Source organism: Eupeodes corollae, chromosome 3, assembly GCF_945859685.1.
Source record: "Eupeodes corollae chromosome 3, idEupCoro1.1, whole genome shotgun sequence".
NCBI lineage: Eukaryota > Metazoa > Arthropoda > Insecta > Diptera > Syrphidae > Eupeodes > Eupeodes corollae.
This window is the reverse complement of record NC_079149.1, coordinates 83787099-83805884: the sequence shown is the minus strand read 5'-3', so window position 1 is coordinate 83805884 and position 18786 is coordinate 83787099. Positions and strand designations below refer to the sequence as shown.

The 18786-nt window shown below is 35.0% G+C and overlaps 1 protein-coding gene across 13 annotated transcripts in view; it reads left to right on the top strand.

Annotated features, from left to right (window-relative positions):
• LOC129952624 (piezo-type mechanosensitive ion channel component) overlaps nucleotides 1-18786 on the top strand; it is a 141134-nt gene that overhangs the window by 42548 nt on the left and 79800 nt on the right. For 10 of the 13 annotated variants that reach the window (XM_056065344.1, XM_056065347.1, XM_056065351.1 and 7 more), the window contains 5 exons: nucleotides 5288-5450; nucleotides 5873-6004; nucleotides 16236-16286; nucleotides 16957-17163; nucleotides 17237-17434. In XM_056065344.1, the coding sequence (XP_055921319.1) occupies nucleotides 5288-5450; nucleotides 5873-6004; nucleotides 16236-16286; nucleotides 16957-17163; nucleotides 17237-17434 (751 nt within the window). The remainder of the gene's footprint in view (nucleotides 1-5287; nucleotides 5451-5872; nucleotides 6005-16235; nucleotides 16287-16956; nucleotides 17164-17236; nucleotides 17435-18786) is intronic. The other 3 variants (XM_056065349.1, XM_056065346.1, XM_056065353.1) reach the window with 3 other exon arrangements.

Genomic DNA, 18786 nt, shown 5'->3' with positions numbered 1-18786 from the left:
GCTTTGGTTGTCCTGGTAAAAAGTGAACTGGTTTTATAGATCCAATTTGTGTGCACTTTGTCTCAAATTTAGTTTAAGAATCGTGCGATTCATTATTCCGAAAGCATTACTTCCTCAGCTGCATTTGGTTATTGCCATACCATTTGCCGACCATCTGAACCAAAGATGTTAAATGCAAAAATTATTGTTTCCAGCATTCAAAATCCTTAGATTGATGCCCCTTTGCAAAGTTGAGTCGTTTAACTCTGTTTACAGCTTTTTTTCCGGAAACTCGACCGTTAAATGTTCCTCAGAGTTTCTATTGAAAATTTCTTCTTGAGTTCCTGACACAACCTTCCAGCCAATTTTGGCGCACTACTTCGGGGGATTTTTGGTTAGTTCACGAATGATTACACGCTTATCATGAGTGTTAAAAATTTGTCGTATGGTGTTTCTCGACTTATTTTAATCTTGAAACCTTTTAACTACTGGTTACACAGTTAAACTTAATCTGCGAACCAAGTTCAATACTTGTTCTAGTGACTTGCCATCTTTATGGTTTTTAACAATCATTTTTCTGAGATAAACTGACGATGTTGCACATTGTTTTCTTCGAATTTATTTAAATATGCTGAAGTTTAAATGACAGAAACGTGTTTGGCATTTTTTTAGCAACAGTTACTTGTTATTAATTGTGAATACAAAAAACTGTACAAATATGAATTTAATCTTATTTTATAGAAACTTATTTTCAGATGAACCATAATGTTGGTTAAACTTTATTTGTTCGATTTTGAAATTTAACTTTAAAAATAATTGCAATAAAATGCAGAGCGTTTACAAAATTTCGAACCTTTTCTGTTCGAATATGAATTTTATTTTATTTCATTTTTTTTCTACCTTTAACTATTGGCGTCAAAATCAATGACAAATAACTTTGTAGCCGGAATGTTTACAATAGGCAAGTTCAGGCAACATAAACGACTTCATTTGCTGTCAACTTCATTTTTTTAACGTTCATTTTGCCGAAATCAACTAGTTAGTTTTTCAAGTGTCATGAATTTTAAATTCAGAACTTTACTTCGCAAACCTCTACTTTCAGTTCATAGTACAAATTATTGTTTACAAAACACTCTTCTAGCAAGCTGCAAGTCAATCACGATTTGTATTTTGTTTTATAAAGAAATATTAGTTACTTCTTTTCAAAATTTACAGAATGTATTAAATGAAGTTGTGCAGAAAATAAATAAATCATAGACTAATAAAGTTTAGCTTTCAGTTAAATAAAAAACATGATCAACAGTCATTTTGATAGAAATAGACTTGACTTAATAGCTAGGGAGATTTTTCTTGACTTACTTTCCAAGCAACTTTCCATTAAAGTTGCCTTAATTTTTTGGCAGCTGACCAATTAGATACTAGAAACTTTCCTTAATTTCAAGTCTCTTGCGTCGTCTGAGCCTGCCCAATACGTCATTGCTGGGGAAATTTCAACTCATTTTGTAGTTGCATTTAGCCAATCAGAATGACTTGACTACGTAGTCAATAGCATAGTGAATGCCCCAATTTTTAACCACTCTTCCAGGAGCACATTTTTATTGGAAACATGGTGCGATCTTACCCGGTTTCTTAAATAAAACCTCATATTTTTAACTATGTTAATGTCTGGTGATTGTGTGTTTGTCTGCATCACTTTTGTACAGTTTTACAACAGCGAAGAACGCACTTTGTAGGCTTGGAACTATCTCTTATTCCAAATTTGGTTGCACTAGCCTTTTGCCTTTTAAAATGTTGAGGTACCTATTTTGCTCCATTATCCCATCGATGAAATGTAAATTTCCTACTCCTGAAGCTGCAATGAAACCCCAAAGCATGACCCATCCGGCACTATGCTTAACCGTCGCTTTTAAATACTTACGCCAAGCATTAACTTTGCCATATAAACCAAAAAGGTTAAATATCATCGTTAAAAGTACATGTTTTCAATGGCTTAAATCCTTGCAAATGTTCGCTTTAGCTAATGCAACTTGGTGATTTTACTTACGAACGGCTTCTTCCTGGATACACGTCTGAATGACATTTTGTCGGCATCTTCATTAACTTTAAAATTAACACAATTTCTACTGCTATTTTTTTTTTTTGTTATTAGTAACTACTACTCTAACAATATTACAATAGTGATCTTAAGAGAGAATAGTTAGTGACATTGGTATTTCATAAAAATAGAAATAATGCCACTTCATAGTACAAAAATTCAGCATGGGGTGTACAATATAAGGAAAGTTAAGTTAAAAAATTAAAAAGAATTAAATCAAAATGCATTTTCAAAAGAAACAAGATAAAACGAATTCAAATTCAGTCACAGTATTAATTGAATTAAACAATATAGCTCAACAAAACTTCTATTTAATTATGATCGAAATCAAGAAGCCACAGTTTTACTTTTTTCAACAAGTCGAATAGAGTTGGTAAGTTGCGTAGGCTAGCTGGAAGGCGGTTAAACAATTTGCAGGAGACAACATGATACGAGTTCATAAGCTTGTAGTACGAAAAGAAGGAATGGCAACTAAGTATTGGTAATTACTGCGTAAGATAGGGCCTTCACATATTGGACCCTGCAAGTACCCGCCTCTAGTAAAGAAAATCTTGAGAACCTTGTAATAAAATGACTGTCTGACAGGCAAAATCTTTATACGCCTAAAAAGCTCCATGGAATGGAATAGACGGGTGAGTTACAAACTTTTCCTATAGCGCATTTTTGCAGCACAATAAGCGGCTTCATTTTGTTCTGATAAGCATTCGAGTATGAAAAATCCCATAGTAACTAGATTTCAAGGTGTTATCAGAACAATACTTTCTAAGGTGATAAAATAATTTATAAGCGGATCGCTTTGCACGACCCCGTCTACGGCACTGGACACCTTGCTCTACCTTACAGCTCTTGACATATTTAGCAAACAAATAGCTGCAAGCTCTGCTATTCGCCTCAATGCTTCGTCGCAGTTGACTAACAACAACATTGGCCACTCCGTAATTCTAAGATACTTAGAATCAATTCCAAAAGCACACAGACTACACCATCCCCCAACTTCAATTTGACAGAAACTTCCAGATTTCTATACCTACCAGATCTTTTTGGGAGGATAGGACATTCTTGGAGGATGAGTCAATCCATTTTTACACAGATGGCTCAAAAACCAAAGAAGGGGTTGGTGGAGGTGTGTACTCTCAACGACTGCAATTAAGTCTCTCATTCCGCCTTCCCAATCATTGTAGCGATTAAGGAAGTCTTGTCTTGGCTCAAAGAAAACGTGATATCAACATCTGATATCCGTATTTTCTCTGACAGCCAGGCTGCTATCAAATCTCTGGACTCTGTCTCTACAAACTCTATAACAGTCCATAACTGTCGATCATCTCTAATGGAGATGGCGCAACAGTTTAATATTCACCTTTGCTGGGTGCCGGGCCATAGAGACATTCCAGGTAACTGTAAGGCAGATGAACTCGCCAGGAACGGTACAGTACAGCCCATCCTACCAGGCAAGTACTGGCATACCAATCGCTACTTGTAAACTGCTACTAATGCAAGACGTTGCGAGGAGGGCAGGCACGAGGTGGACCAACATCACCACGTGTCAAGCCACAAAAAACATCTGGCCAACACTGGATTTAAAACGTTCAAGGTGCTTGCTATCTCTAAGCAGATCGCATATAAGCTCGATAATAGGTGTCATAACCGGGCACTGTCTAATAGGAAAGCACGCCACGAGACTAGGCGTATTCTCAAATGACTTTTGCAGAACCTGTATGGACGAGGAAGAGGAAGAAACGGTTCTTCATCTTCTCTGCATATGCCCTGCTCTAGCTCGAAAACGCAAGAATTGCCTAGGAGAGTTCTTCTTTAACGATCTAAACGATCTAAATCATATCGGTATAATCAGCCTCTCACGTTTCGTAAGGGGCTCAAGCTGGTTCCATTGAGCTTAGGAGGAAGCCTCAAGATTCATGTGGTATCACAATGGGCCATTAAACTGGCCTAAGTGTGTCCGTTTCCATCTTGGACAGCCACTATAACCTAACCTAACCTTACTTACTTACTTATTGACTTACTTACTTAAGGTCCGTCCCTCGGGATTGGACTCGAAGATCTTCCGGGCTGAAGCGTTGATGTCCATCCGCTCTACATGACCTAGCCATCTAAGCCGTTGGACTTTAATTCTGCTAACTAGGTCAGTGTCGATGTACAGCCCGTACAGTTCGCCGTTATATCTTCTTCTCCATTCTCCATCTATGCGTACGGGACCAAAAATCACCGAAGAATTTTTCTCTCGAAGCATCTTAAGACGATCTCATCTTTCTTTTATCTTTCTAACCTAACCTAAGGTAATAAAAATAACAGATTGTTGAAACGAAATATTGTTTAAGCCCTAAAATATGCTCAGACCAGCCCAAATTTCTATTGATGAGAACACCCAAGTATTTAAAATAGTTAACGTTTTCAATTTGAAAGCAGTTGGTGACGCAAGAAACATTAGCATTAAAATAGTGATACGAATTTTGAAAGGAACTCAAGTGTAAATTATACCGTGCACAGTTCGATGAGTCTGGAGTCACGTTAGAGCTAAGGGAAAAAAACATAAGTTTAGTTTTGTTGCTTACAAAAAGTTTGTTTGCATCAAACCAAACTCTCAATAAGTGCACATTATGATTTGAATCAGCCTCTAGGTTCAATAAACTAAAGGATCTGTATGTAATTGCCAAATCATCTGCAAACGCCCTTGCTTCACCAACAAAAGGTTGTTCAAAAACAGAATTAAGATATATTAGAAAAAAGATGGGACCAAGAACAGATCCCTGAGGAATACCAATATTGATAACCTTGTGCCCTGTTTTTCAGATAAGATGGAAACCACTCATATATAAATCCACGGAAACCCGCATAATATCATTTGTTCAAAAGAATATTGTGATCTACCATATCAAAGGCTTTCATATTGCTTCATCTCAGAGAGATGAATTGAACCTTTGAGTGATGGCAATTTACTAATACACCGATTTCTTGCATGGTCCTTCAATTCTTTAAACGCATTGTTCCTAAATTTCGCATATCGCCATTTCGACACTTGATTTTCTTTAGTTTTTCTGAAGAACTGCACGAATGGCTGATTAAACATAATACTTTTTTCCTTGTTTTCACAAAAACTTATGTTTTGTACGAGTTTTATTTTGATACACTGTACAATTTAATTCTTAAAAAATGTTCATTAAAAAATTCTATAATCTATATTATCTTATTAACTTATAGACTAGTTGGACTGGAACCTCTTATTACGTCGAGTTGCAGCAAAGATATTCGACTTATATTTTACGATACATGGTTTAAGTTGGACTCTTTTATAAGTCCATTTTCAATGCTTTTCTCTTACTATGTATTGGCGCTAACTTCAAAAAATCTCATCGAAAGGAGGGTAAGTCAAATGTTCAATATTTCGTATGTAAAGTTTTTCTTTTTCTTTGTTTCATATTTTCCAAAACAACTTTCTTTAAACAAACAAAACAAAAAAGATACAAAAAACTATATATAAATATAATCAAATACTAATACAATATTATTGTTCCATTAATTTGAAATGTAACCTAACTACATCTTCCTTTTACACTAGTTTTGATTTTCTTTGTTAAAATATTTTTTAAATTATTTTAACTAACAAAAGTTCAATTGCTTTTCATTCTTTTTATTGCTGCTTCACGTCTTACTTCGCAAAAAAACAAAACAAAAATATCACACAAAATTTTAAAAAAATAATACATTACACCAAAAACAATTTAAACACTAAATTGAAACATTTTATTCTGTAATAATAAACCACATATTATATAAATAACATAGAGTGTAACTAAACCGTTAAGTGCTTTTGGAACACTCGAGAACGGTACCATGAATAATCGACAACTGTCAATAAACACACGCACAACCAATGCCAGTAAAAAGGATAGTTGGTCTAAATCGCAGCGTTTAAATGTAAGATACAACTTACACATGTTTTTTTCTATTTTTTCTTGAACATACATTTTTTAAATTCTTAAAATTTGCACAATGCTTTTTTTGAAACTTTAGTATGTTTTTTTTAAATATTTTTATCCCACTTTTTAAAAATGAACGAATAGCATGAAATCACATGGCTGGGAATCTGAATAAATAATTAACATCAATTTCAAAATAAAACAAAGATCGAGCTATAGCAAAGGCTATAGTTAGAAGTTAAAGTTATTATTATTATCTTTATTTTTTCAACATATAAAGTACAAATGTTTTAATATAAAAGGTTACGAGCATGGCTTAAGAGCCGTCTGCCGATTATATCTAAAATTATTACATTCAAATTTACATTTATAAATAGTGTAGAATATTTTTATAATTTATACTTACTTACTTAAGGTAGCGCTACCGTCCTGTGTGAACTTGGGCCTCACCCAAAAAACTTCTCCATCTAGCTCAGTCCCTAGCTAGATGTCTCCAGTTTCGCGCTTCAAGTTGGTTGAGGTCACCTTCCACTTGTGCGCGCCACCTGATCCGCGGTCTTCCTCTACTGCGCTGTCCTGTATGTGTGGATTCGAAGACTTTCCGGGTCGGAGCATTGGTTTCCATGCTCTCTGCGTGACCCAGCCATCTTAGTTGTTGGATTTTTACCCTTCTGGCTAAGTCTACGTCGCTGTAAAGCTCGTCGTTCCATCTTCTCCTCCACTCCCCTTCGATGCATACGGGACCGTAGATCACACGAAGAACTTTTCTCTCGAAGCGACCCAAGGTGCTTTCATCCGCTTTTGTCATGGTCCATGCTTCTGCACCGTATAGCAGGACGGGGATGATAAGGGTCTTATATAGCAACACTTTGGTCCCTCGAGAGAGGACTTTACTACTCAATTGCTTTCTTAGTCCAAAGAAACAGCGGTTAGCAAGAGTTATTCTGCGTTTGATCTCAGCGCTGGTGTTGTTTTCTGCGTTTACAGCGGAGCCTAGGTAGACGAAATCCTTGACTACCTCAAAGTTACGTCTGTAGATGGTGACGTTTTGACCAAGACATCGGTGTTGTATGTCCTTTCTCGACGACAGCATGTACTTTGTTTTGCCTCATTAACCGTTAAACCCATTTTTGCCGCCTCTGCCTCAATACTCACAAAAGCCCCATTGATATCACGCTGAGTTCTTCCGATCATGTCAATGTCATCAGCATATCCTAGTAATTGTGGACCGACTTTTGAAAGATAGTCCCTCTAGTGTCGACGTGTGAGCTCCGCTCTATTCTCTCAAGCCTTGTTTAAAACCTTTTTTGACTTCGAAAGGTTCTGTTAAGTTGGGTCCAACCTTTATGGAGCAGCGTGAATTTTCCGTGATCAGATCATCCTGCACAAATGAACGATTTCGGCACGGATTCCAAAACTAAACATGGTTTATACAGCTCGTCCCTGTAGATGCTGTCATATGCGGCCTTGAAATCGATGAAAAGATGGTGGTTGTCGATTTGGTGTTCTTGAGTTTTTTTTTCCAGAATCTGCCGTAATGTGAATATATGATTGACTGTGGACTTTCCAGGTCTAAAACCACACTGAAAAGGACCTATTAAGTTGTTGACGATGGGCTGGGCTTTAGAAGTTCACATAATACGGCAGAGAAGATTTTATAGGCGGTGTTAAGTAGACTGATTCCTCTATAGTTGGTGCAATTTAGATGGTCTCCTTTTTTCAGGATCGGGCAAACAATACTGAGGTTTTATTCATCGGGCATGTTTTTTTCCGACCATATCTTACAGATAAGTTGGTGCATGCTCCTAACCAACTTATCTCTAGCTGCTTTAAAGAGCTCGGCATTCAAGCCATCTGCTCCAGCGGCTTTATTAGACTTCAGCTTAGATATGGCAATCTTTACTTCGTCTAAGTCGGGAGGACGGGATTGTTGTCTTTCGTCGTCTATATATAATGGATCATCCTGTCTGACAGCGGAATTCAGTTCGTCGTCGTTCGTATACAGTCTGCAGAAGTGGTCCTTCCATATCCTCAGCATTGACTGCGGTTCCACTATGACGTTTTCACTTTCGTCTTTGCAGCCTTCGGTACTAGGTTTACGTACTTGTGAATTTTGTTTCACCTGTTCATAAAACTTCATTCCTGCTTATAAACCTCTCAACATCTTCGACCGCACGCTTCTCATGCCCTCTCTTTTTCCTTCAGAGAAATTGGCGTTCCTCTCGCTTCTTTTGCTCATAGAGGTCACGAGCAGCTCTCGTCCTTTTATGCAGCGCCGCTTTGCGTGCCTGTTGTTTCGCTGCATTTGCTGCCGACATTCCTCATCAAACCAGGGGTTCCTTGGTGGTGGTTGCTTGAAACCCAGCACATCAGAGGCGGTTTCTCTGATTACATCTTGGCAATGGTGCCACTGGTTTTCGATACATTGTTTTGGCGGCAGAGAACTTCGAGAGAGGTTACTTGTAACTCGGTCGGAAAAAGATTTGGCGATCTCTGGCGATTGTAGCCGTTCGACGTTGTACCTTCTCCCAGCACCTCCCTGTTTTGTCTTGGGTCTGGAAACCCGAAGTGCTACCATGGCTACAACGAGGCAGTAGTCCGAGTCGATTCTGGCTCCTAGGAAAGATCGGACATCCATGATGCTGGAACCCTATCAGGTCTGTAATTTAGCTCTAGATTTCTTTCTTTCTTTTCGAAAATAATTAGATTCAGCCAAACAGTGATTCAGTTTGCTGTACATCGTTCTTGACATGGACTCTTTAGCACGGTTCAGAGAATTTTGAAATATTTTTTCGTCAATTGCTGAAATGCAGTCATAGAGTTCATCCTTCCATGAACCAAAGTTATTCAAGGCTAAATTCAATGTTGTATTACTTTTAGCAGCCAATTCTTGCCAATGTTTGAACGGCCGGCGTGTAACAATGCTGAAGTGCAATCATGAGTCCTTTTTATTGAAGATTATTATCACATCTCTTTAAAACTTTGACAATATAGTCCGCATTTGCCTTAAGGTTTTTTAAGAAGATTAGAGGTAGTCCAGATTCGACATAGGTGTGTTTAAATGGACCTTAAATACACGTTTAAAGAAATATCTCTCCATAACTTCAAAGTCTTCACATGCTTCATTAGTGTAACAGAGTGAACTTTTAATTGTTGCATCAAATACTTTAAATTTTACCATCGATCGGTTCGATACATTTGTTATTAAAAAAAACTTGACCAAATGCAGTTAATGGCTGATTTCGCAACTGATGTGTTATCTTTTATATGAGGTCCGATGTTTAAATTTTGTGTTATTGTAAAACCTAAGTATTTAAATTTTTTAACTACCTCTATTCCATTAAGGTTCCAAGAACGGTCATTTATGACATTATGATTATGCGATCTAAAAACCATAGTCTTCAACTTTGAAGTATTAGTTTGAAGATTCCAAGATTTACAATACTGGGTTAAGTTTGTTAATTTGCAGTTGTAGAATTACCGGATCATCAGGAAGAATGACAAGGTCTTTCGCATATAAAAGTACCCTAATAAACAACTCACCATAATATACACCCCCTAGAACACTGTCTCCAATGTCGTTGATAAAAAGTAAGAAGAGCAAAGGACTCAAAATGCAACCTTGCGGGGCACCCACTTCTGTCTTAAATTGCTGCGAAGAGGTTCTACCATTAGAAACTACCGCTGTTTTATTTGAAAGAACTTTCTCATATATTCTTAAACATTTTGTTGATAATCCAACACCTGCTAGTTTGAAAAGTAATAGTTTTCTATTTATATTATCAAAGGCAGCTTTAAAATCTACAAAAAAGCATAGATATTAGTTTTCTTATCCAAAAAAGGTTTAGCGACATTAGTTAGAAATCATCAGAAAAAGTAAAAATTTGATCAACTGTAGACAGGTTGGCTCGAAATCCAGCCTGAAAACAGCTTATTTTGTTGTTTGTTTCAACCCAAGGTACAAGTCTAAGATATAGTATCTGAGTAAATAGTTTTTGTAATGAATTGAGAACGGAGATACCTTTGTAGTTTTCGGGGAGATTAGGATCTCCTTTTTTTATAGATCGCTAAAATGGATGACTCTTTGAAATTCTTTGGTATTTCTTCGTTGTTGAAGACTCGGTTACTATTTATCAAAGTCTAAAGCTAACAAACAACATTTGGGGTATTCTCTTTTCAAAGCTTCTTATCTCACTATTAATTTTGAAATTATTTTTATTTTATCCTCAAATTATAACTTAAGAATATATGAAACGATATACAAATTCTGTTGCAAGAATACAAATTTACAAGTGTATTTTTTTTTATTCCAATATCCCAAATGTTTTTAGTAAAGCTAAGTGCACGCGATTGTAAGATCTTAAAATGTTTGCCGAGCTTTAAAAAGTCTTCCAATAGAATCAAACCAGTTGTCAATTGCCAATTTTACTTTAAAGTGAAAAATGTCCGTTTATACGATTGCTTGATTTTATTCAAGTATAAGACAAGTTTTTGGAAGACAATCATGACAATTGGCGACCGACAGCATTGATCTTTCAATTAAAAATTGTCTGTTAACACGGTTGGAAGACTTTAGAAAACAACAAAATTTTAAGACAATTTTCTCGACTGATAATCGGGAATATGAAAATTGAGTTTAGGATTGAAAACAATAGGTCATGCAAAAGCATTACAAAAACATAAAATATAGAGAAAAGTGAAACAATAATAAAGCGGGCATTAACGACTATCTTGTAAAATTTGTTCATTCGTCTTATTCATTTCAACTTTTTTTCTGTAGCGTTTTTTTTTTTTTCAAGAATTTGCCAAACGGTGACTTCTTACGAGGGACTTCGAATATATTCTCGATATCGATTTGAAATAAAATGCTAATTCAATTTAAATTGTTTGTTTTGTTACATCTTGAGATAAGCTTATTTAAACCCTCAACCAAATAAATTTCGTCTTTCTCTGCAAAATACCCATTTATTGCCGACTTGAGTTCTTCATCGTACGAAAATCTTTTTCCACGAAGACATGTTTTAAAATCCGGAAACAGGAAATAATCACTATGGGCAGGGTGGTATCCAGAGGTCCAGAGGCCTCGGGGCAATAAAGGAGCGGAAGCCCCTCGCTACAAATTATTTTAAGTAAACCATTTTTGTTTATGCTTTGCCGGCTTCGGTTCGTATCCCATCCTCGTCGCCAACTGTTATTTCAATTAAATGTTTTTTATTCCATATACAAGTTTTTGGCAGGTTATCGTACCGTGCAAGTCGCTTTTTCAAAAGAGCCCACAAGTTTTCAATTGGATTCAGGTCTGGACTTTGTGCTGGCCACTGCATAGTATTAACACGAATTCTTCTTCTGGGTATGCGCTTTCCTCCTCAAAGTCTGGCAGATTCTCTTCTAAAATGTAAAGATAATCTTCCTTTCGCATAACTCCACTATATTTAACTAATGGTTCTACATTCCACCAAGTGAAACAACCCAATACCATTAAATTACCTACTCCGTGTTTCATTGTCACCTTAACATGGTATTTTTGTAATTTTTCGTATGGTCGGTGCCAGTAATACTCCTTACCATCTGACTGGAAACGGTTAATTTTGGTTTCATCAGACCAAATAACCAGTCCAGTTTCCAGTCATCTGCGGTCCAATTTTTGTGTTCTCGGAAAAACTTTAGGCGCACTGAAACATTTGTTGCTGAAAAAGCTGGCTTTTTTTGCTTAACGGCCGGTGTCAAGCCGATTCTCCGAAGTGCTCTTCGTGCTGTCCACTCACTTACGGCTTTGTTTAAAGCTGTTTCAGCTTCTTTTGACGTTATTACTTGCGTGGTTATCATCATCCGCTCCATTGGATTTGGATTTATTTTTATAGTTTCTAAGGAATATACAGAACTAATCACAATAGAGAATGACCGTGATAATTATATTTTTGCGCATTTAGTGGTATCCCAAAGTAAAATTTTAGAATTATGTATCCACGTGTGCTCGCCACTGTATGCATAGTGATTGTACAGTTAGTAAAGGACTGTTTCATACACAACAGAGTTTTTCAATAAATAATTTCTTGTGAAACCAATTAGATTCCTTTAGTATTGAAAGAAACATATAAATATAAACGGAAATAGGGTTAATGAACAGAACTTTTCGAGTTTTTTCGCCGAAAAATCGTTGATGATTTCGTTGAAATCCAATTCTCGGAGTAAATCGCTTTCAATGCTCAGCTTCGATAGACGGTTTTGTCCCATCGTGGTTCAAAGCCTATTTTTTAATAATTTTCATTTATGAAAATGAGTGCTCTCTAGTGCAATTTGTTACCATCAAATTCAAATACATTCTTAATGTAATTTCAAGGTTTCGGAATGTAGCTCTGAAATTTTGATTTTCGATAATTTGGTAGTAAAATAGTAACGGCGATTGATTTGTTCCATAGTCCTTTTCGTTTTTGTTTGAGTCAATCAAAGAAACAAATTGAACCAACTCATTACCAAGACTAGGTTCTAAATCATCCGGATACACTTTCACCAATCCGGATGCATTTTTACCAATGCCTCTGCTGCAGCGTGCAAATTTTCAGCAAGATAAACGGATGGCTGGTCAATCACTCGTATGAAGGCGGATACTTTGTATTTTTCCTTGGGTGACAGATTTGCGTCTTGTGCTTTTCCGTAATCTAGTGGATTCAACCTCACATTTCTAGTGCGGGTGCGTGATTGTGCAATTGTGCATATTCATCAGTATGGGATATTTTTTTGGCTGCTTGCTCGTACTTATCAAAATCATTTCGTTTGGATTCCACCAATGATTTCAATGATTCTAGTGCACGTATTTCCGATTCGACAATCATTTTCAGGCCTTGCAGCATCTTATGTATAGCGTTGAGTCGGTCCAAGATATCGATCCAAAATGTTGCAAACAAAGCGGTTTTGAGACCACTCATCTTCTCTAGAAGGTGCGTTGCTTCATTTCTCAAGATGTATTTTTGCTCTTTATTAGAAGATATGCTGGTTAGAGCTTATTCGGTCCAGACAAGGGTCAAGGTCTAACTATAGGGTGGGTGTTGGATTCGAAACCACAATCTCGTGCAGCAGCCTTGGAAACTAGGACTGTGTGAACAGGAGCGTTGTCATGAAGAACCAACATACTCGCTGTGAATTTACCCCGTCTTTTCTTTTTAATTTCTTCCCGCAAAATATGCAAAGTGAAAGCGTAGGATGTGGCGTTGATGGTTTCACCTTTTCGTTTGTACTCAATGAGCGAGATTCCCTTTGAGTCATAAAAAACTGTGGCCATGAGCTTCCCGGCAGACGGAGTGACTTTGAACTTCTTAGGGGGTCTGTTCCTTTTTTATGCCACTGCATGCACTCTTGTTTGCTTAAGGGTCATATTATAAAATAAAAATAAATAAATAATTATATGAAATTTTACATGAATGCACTAAAATAATAGTATTACTTGATAAACAAGTCAATTTATATATGTTACCACAACTTCACCCCAATACCGAGAATATATTGTACGCCTCTAGTATTTCTTTCGATTTTCGTAATTTTCAAATTCTTTTAAAATTCTGTAAACTTTTGTTGTTGTTTTCTGCTCAGAAACTATTTGTCAATTAAAAGTTGGATGATGTTGTTTGGAAAGAACATCTTCCAATATTCAATTATTGGACAATCGTACAGTTATTTAAAAATTCAAACAAGTCGGGCAATTTTTGATAGAACATTGGACAGGTTCAGACGACATAAGGGACTTGAAAGTAAGGCAAGTTTCTAGCTTCTAATTGGCCAGCTGACAAAAAATTGCCTTCCAATTAAGACAACTTTATTGGAAAGTTGACTTAAAAATGGGTAGGTTCAGACAACATCAGGGACTTAATTTGCAGTCAACTGCATTCTATGAACGTACATTTTGACCAAGGCAACCACTTAGTTTTTCAACTGTCATAACCTTCAAACTTGGAACTTTACTTCACTAGCCTCTACCTTCAGTTCATTGTACAAATACTATTAAAAACATTATTGTCTACAAATTGTTGTATTGTAGAGAAATATTCCTTATTTCTCATCCAATTTGACAATGAACCCTTTTACACAAAATATTAAATGAAATAGTGCAGAAAATAAATAATTCATTGAGTAATAAAGTTCAGGTCCTAAGTTTCTGCTAAAGATCCTATTGCATGAGCAGAATGCTATCTGAGCCTTTTAAAATCTATAGTATATTTGCGATTCAATTTAGATCTTTATCTAGGATTACTTGCAGGTTTAGGTTGATATGATAATTTCAGTTTAGTACCCTTTATATTAAATACAACATAATTGGGAATTTTCCTCTTATTTCTAAAGCGTACTAGGTATGTTTTAAGGGAGTTAATAGATAATCCGTAGTTTTTTGCCCAATTGCAAATCCTACATAAGGCTTGATTCAATTGTTCTGTTGTTACACTGGTTAGGAATTTTCCTGTCGCTGGTAGCGTTACATCATCTTCGTAACCAGATCCAAGAGAATACCTGGAAACGTGGTAGGTTCTTACTAACAAGTATGCATTAGTTTAAAAGGTGTTTTCTTTATTTCCTTAAAAGGGAGTATAATCTCATGAGAAATTATTTAGATAATCTTCCTCATTATGGCAGTAATGAGTAATATCCTAAAACCTTAATGTCGAAAAATTCAGACATGGTCTGATATCCCATGAAGTTGATTAAGAACCGTGGTCTACAGAATATTCAGTAGATGTCTATTGTGATATGTATGCATTTCTATAATTATATCTGTATCATATTTGTTTTATTGATATCATACTTAAGTTAAATTTTTGTCATAGTGAGTGTGTCGAATTGCTTTTTTGTATTCCAACTTAAAACTTCTTCAGTGATTAGAACATGTGACACATTGTTTCGTCGCCGAATCCAAAGATTAATTGCAAGGCAATGCTCAGTTTTGGGTGAGACCATTGCGGTGTAGTGAACTTTCAGTTATTAAAACCTGGTCAGGCGGTGAATACGGATCGTTACCCAGAACAAATTATCAACTTAAATCATGCGTTGATCAAAAAACGATTGAAATGAGCCCAAAGACATGGAAGAAATATCCTACAATATGACAAAGCACCATCTTATACCGGTTAAGTGAAGAAAAAAGTATTAAATTCATTGAATTGGGAAATAGTATCGCGCCCGACGTACTCTCCAAACGTCGCGGTCGCGTCGTAGTCTGATCGACTATTACTTTTTCTCGTGGATATGACATTCACTGCCATATCAGCGCTTCTTCAATTTTGAAGATTTAAAAAAAAACTCACGGAATAGTTTGCCTCAAATAAAATTGTATTCTTTTATTCCTTTGAGCATTAAAATCCCACAATTTTCTCTCCTGGCTATTAAGGGCCCACGCAGACTGCAGACTTTTTATCGGCCGATATTTTGGTCGGCTTTTTAATCAGTATGGAGAGGAATGCATATGTGCACACTACAGCGATTCAGTATCGGCCGATAAAAAAGTTTGATTTTTTTATTGATTGTTTGATACCTGATTACATGTAAACTAATCTGTCGGCCAACTATTGGCCGACTGTTTAATCAGTATTGGCGCATACACGATGATTGTTTATTCAGCCGATAGTTTAGTTCACTCTGTGATTTGGCGTCGTGTTGATTGTAGAAAGTTCCGTCGAAAAGTGCGAACGCTTCAACAGTCAGTTACAAACTAGTTCGAGAATAGTCGGCCGGCTGTTGGATAATCTGCGCCCTGTTCACCAACCAAACAGGTTTAGTGGCCCGACTAAACTATCGGCAGTCTGGGGGGGCCGTTATTCAGATCTCTATGCATATAAGATTGATTTTAAGGTTTATTTGAATTAAAAGATAACTCAATTAAACATAAACCAAAGCTTGCGGTTGCTTGTAAAGAAAAGAACAGTTTGGAACGTACATTAAATTACACTACTAATAAGCCACTCAAAAATAGTTAGACACGACTTAATATAATTCAAAAATTCTAATCACGATTAAATCTTACAAATAACACAGGAATGCAGGTAAAAAAGGAAAAGATACTAATAAGTGATCAGAGTGCTTAAGAAAGGATCCTAAGTTTGAAAATGGGTGTCATTCACAAGTGCACATTTTTGTGCCGAACTAAATTGTTACAATTTATATTTTGTTTTTGAAATGTTATTTTTATGTTTTGTTTAAAAATGTATTCTACAATATTGATGTTTTGCCATTTGCTTTTACTCTAGATGTCAAGTCAACAAAATGAAAGATCAGCCGAACCCACCGAAACTACACCTGTACGTAAAATAAGTAAAACGATAAATTCGAACTGTTTCAGATAAGATTAGTCAAATCTGTTCACCTGTAAATTATGTCTCAACCTCAACCGATATAACCGACCTTAATTAAAACTTCATGCTTTTGTATTTATCGTTCGTACCTATCCATATATATAGACAACTTATAGTAATTTTCATAAATGGTAGTTTGTTGGGGTTCTTTGTTTCACTAAACTCGAAATCTAAAAAATTCTTGTTAAATGGTCTCTGTGTAATATATCGTTCTAGATATCATAATTCTGTTCATAACACATTTCGCCCGACACTCATTAATAACTTTAAAATCATTTTGGAATGCATTTTTGAAACTTGAATCTTCAAAGAACTTAGAAAAGGATGTATATTAAATTCACGACAAAATGCATTCTAAAATTATACCATTTCAATATGAACCTTTCTAAAATGGAAAAAGGAAAAATGGTACTGTAACTAAAAATCACCTAGAATAGAACTTGAGTGTTTATAGAAACTCTTGTCCGTCTTTTTCTTCTTTTGTTTAACAAAATTTATTTGCTTTAAAATATTTTATTTGTATTTATGTTAGCTATAGCTTGGAGTGAGTTTCATTATGTTTGTTTTTCTTTTAATCGAAATTATCATTGATATACATACGAATTTTTGAATTTAGTTGGTGCGCCACAAGAAAATCGTACGCGGTATCGAATCCAGTGTTGAGGCTCGAAAAGTGGAAAACGACATACCAATGGATTCATTGGACCGAGGAGTTGAAGGGGAGAACAGTCCATCATTGTTTGATCAAATATGTTATGGAATCGTCAGTGTTGGAGGATTTATTTATCAAAATAGCTATATTTTCACAAATATTCTGATGATGGTAAGTTTTTCTACTACTACTACTTTATTATTAATGATGTCGATCAATTAAAAAATTATTTTTCTTTTTTAAGGCTTGGAGTATAGTATATCATAGTTGGTTAACATTTGTGTTTCTGCTTTGGGCGAATGTTTTATGGATGATTCCAAATCAACGAAAAGCAATGATGCGCTCGAGTCCGTTTATAGTTTTTTATGCAGAAGTGTTGTTAATTGCACAATACATTTATGGAATGAATTTAACCAACGATGAATTGCCTTCAAGTGTAAATGTAAGTAAATCTTTTTCCTACTTAATTATATTAAAATTCAAATTTAAAAAAAAAAAATACTTTTAAAACAAAAACGATAACGATCATTGCTTTAAATGAATGACTTAGGATTTGGAAGTTTTGATTATAAGGTGATAAAGTATTCGAAAATCAAACAAATGTCATTTGAACGACGCCAATATCTTGAGAGTCGTTGTACAAATAATGATATCGCAAAGTTCTTACAAAACCAAATGCAACTTCCAGGATCATTTAGTTATTGAATTCGTTAAACAAACTAACGTTAGAACTTAAGACTAATATTACATTTATTCTTAGATTTATAGATTTACAATGCTTTAAGCAATTTGCAAAAAAAAGCTAAACTGAAGTATTGAAAAAATTCACTTTAAGTGTGTTACTTTTAAAATCATTGCTTACGGAATGTACCAAAAAGTGATCCTTGTTGTAAACTGAAATCAATTGGTTGAGGGGACTTTCTTTAAAATAGTTCGATCTGCTTGATATAGAACTTAAAAGAACTTGTTTTTATTAACCTTACTAAAAGAAATAGGTTTCTGATATTTTTAACTTTCCTTAGGAAGTTATTGTAATGGGTCCGATTTGTCAAATTGAAAATTTTGACATTTCTCGACGTTTCAAGGTCCCTAGAGGCGAAATAAACTAAAATAATGAACTTTATATAATATATTGTAACGTGATATTAAAGAAGTATATTTTTTGAAAAAAATCCATTTAATGGTTTTTTTTATAAATCAGAAAAACTGAAAAAAAATTGGTCACCTACAAAATTTTACGACTAAAATATGATTTCATCTCCAAAATAATTTTGTGCAACGAAGAATAATAATTTTGACATCTGATAAAATTTTGAGAAAAATCGAATAGACACTTTTTTTATTAAAAAATAAAAATCTAAAAAAAAACATTACTCAAAGTTGGTAAAAATTGACTATCGATTCAAATCTCTTTTCAAAACCTTGAAATTTAGGCTTCAAACTTATTTTATCTTATAGGAAATATTGTTTTCAACATTCTGAAAAAATTTGAGAAAAATCGAATTGACAGTTTTTTTTACAAAAAATAAAAATCAAAAAAAGAATGTATAAAAGTTGGTAAAAATTGATTTTCGACTCAAATGTCTTTTTAAAAATTTGAAATATTGGCTTCAAACTAATTTTATCTTATAAGAAATATTGTTTTAACATTCGATACATTTTTGAAAAAAAATCAAATTGACAGTTTTTTTTTACAAAAAAAAACTCTAAACTTGGTAAAAATTTACTTTACTTTTCCAAAAATTAATAACTTATTTTTATTCACAGAAAATTTTGTTTTCGATATTCAGTAAT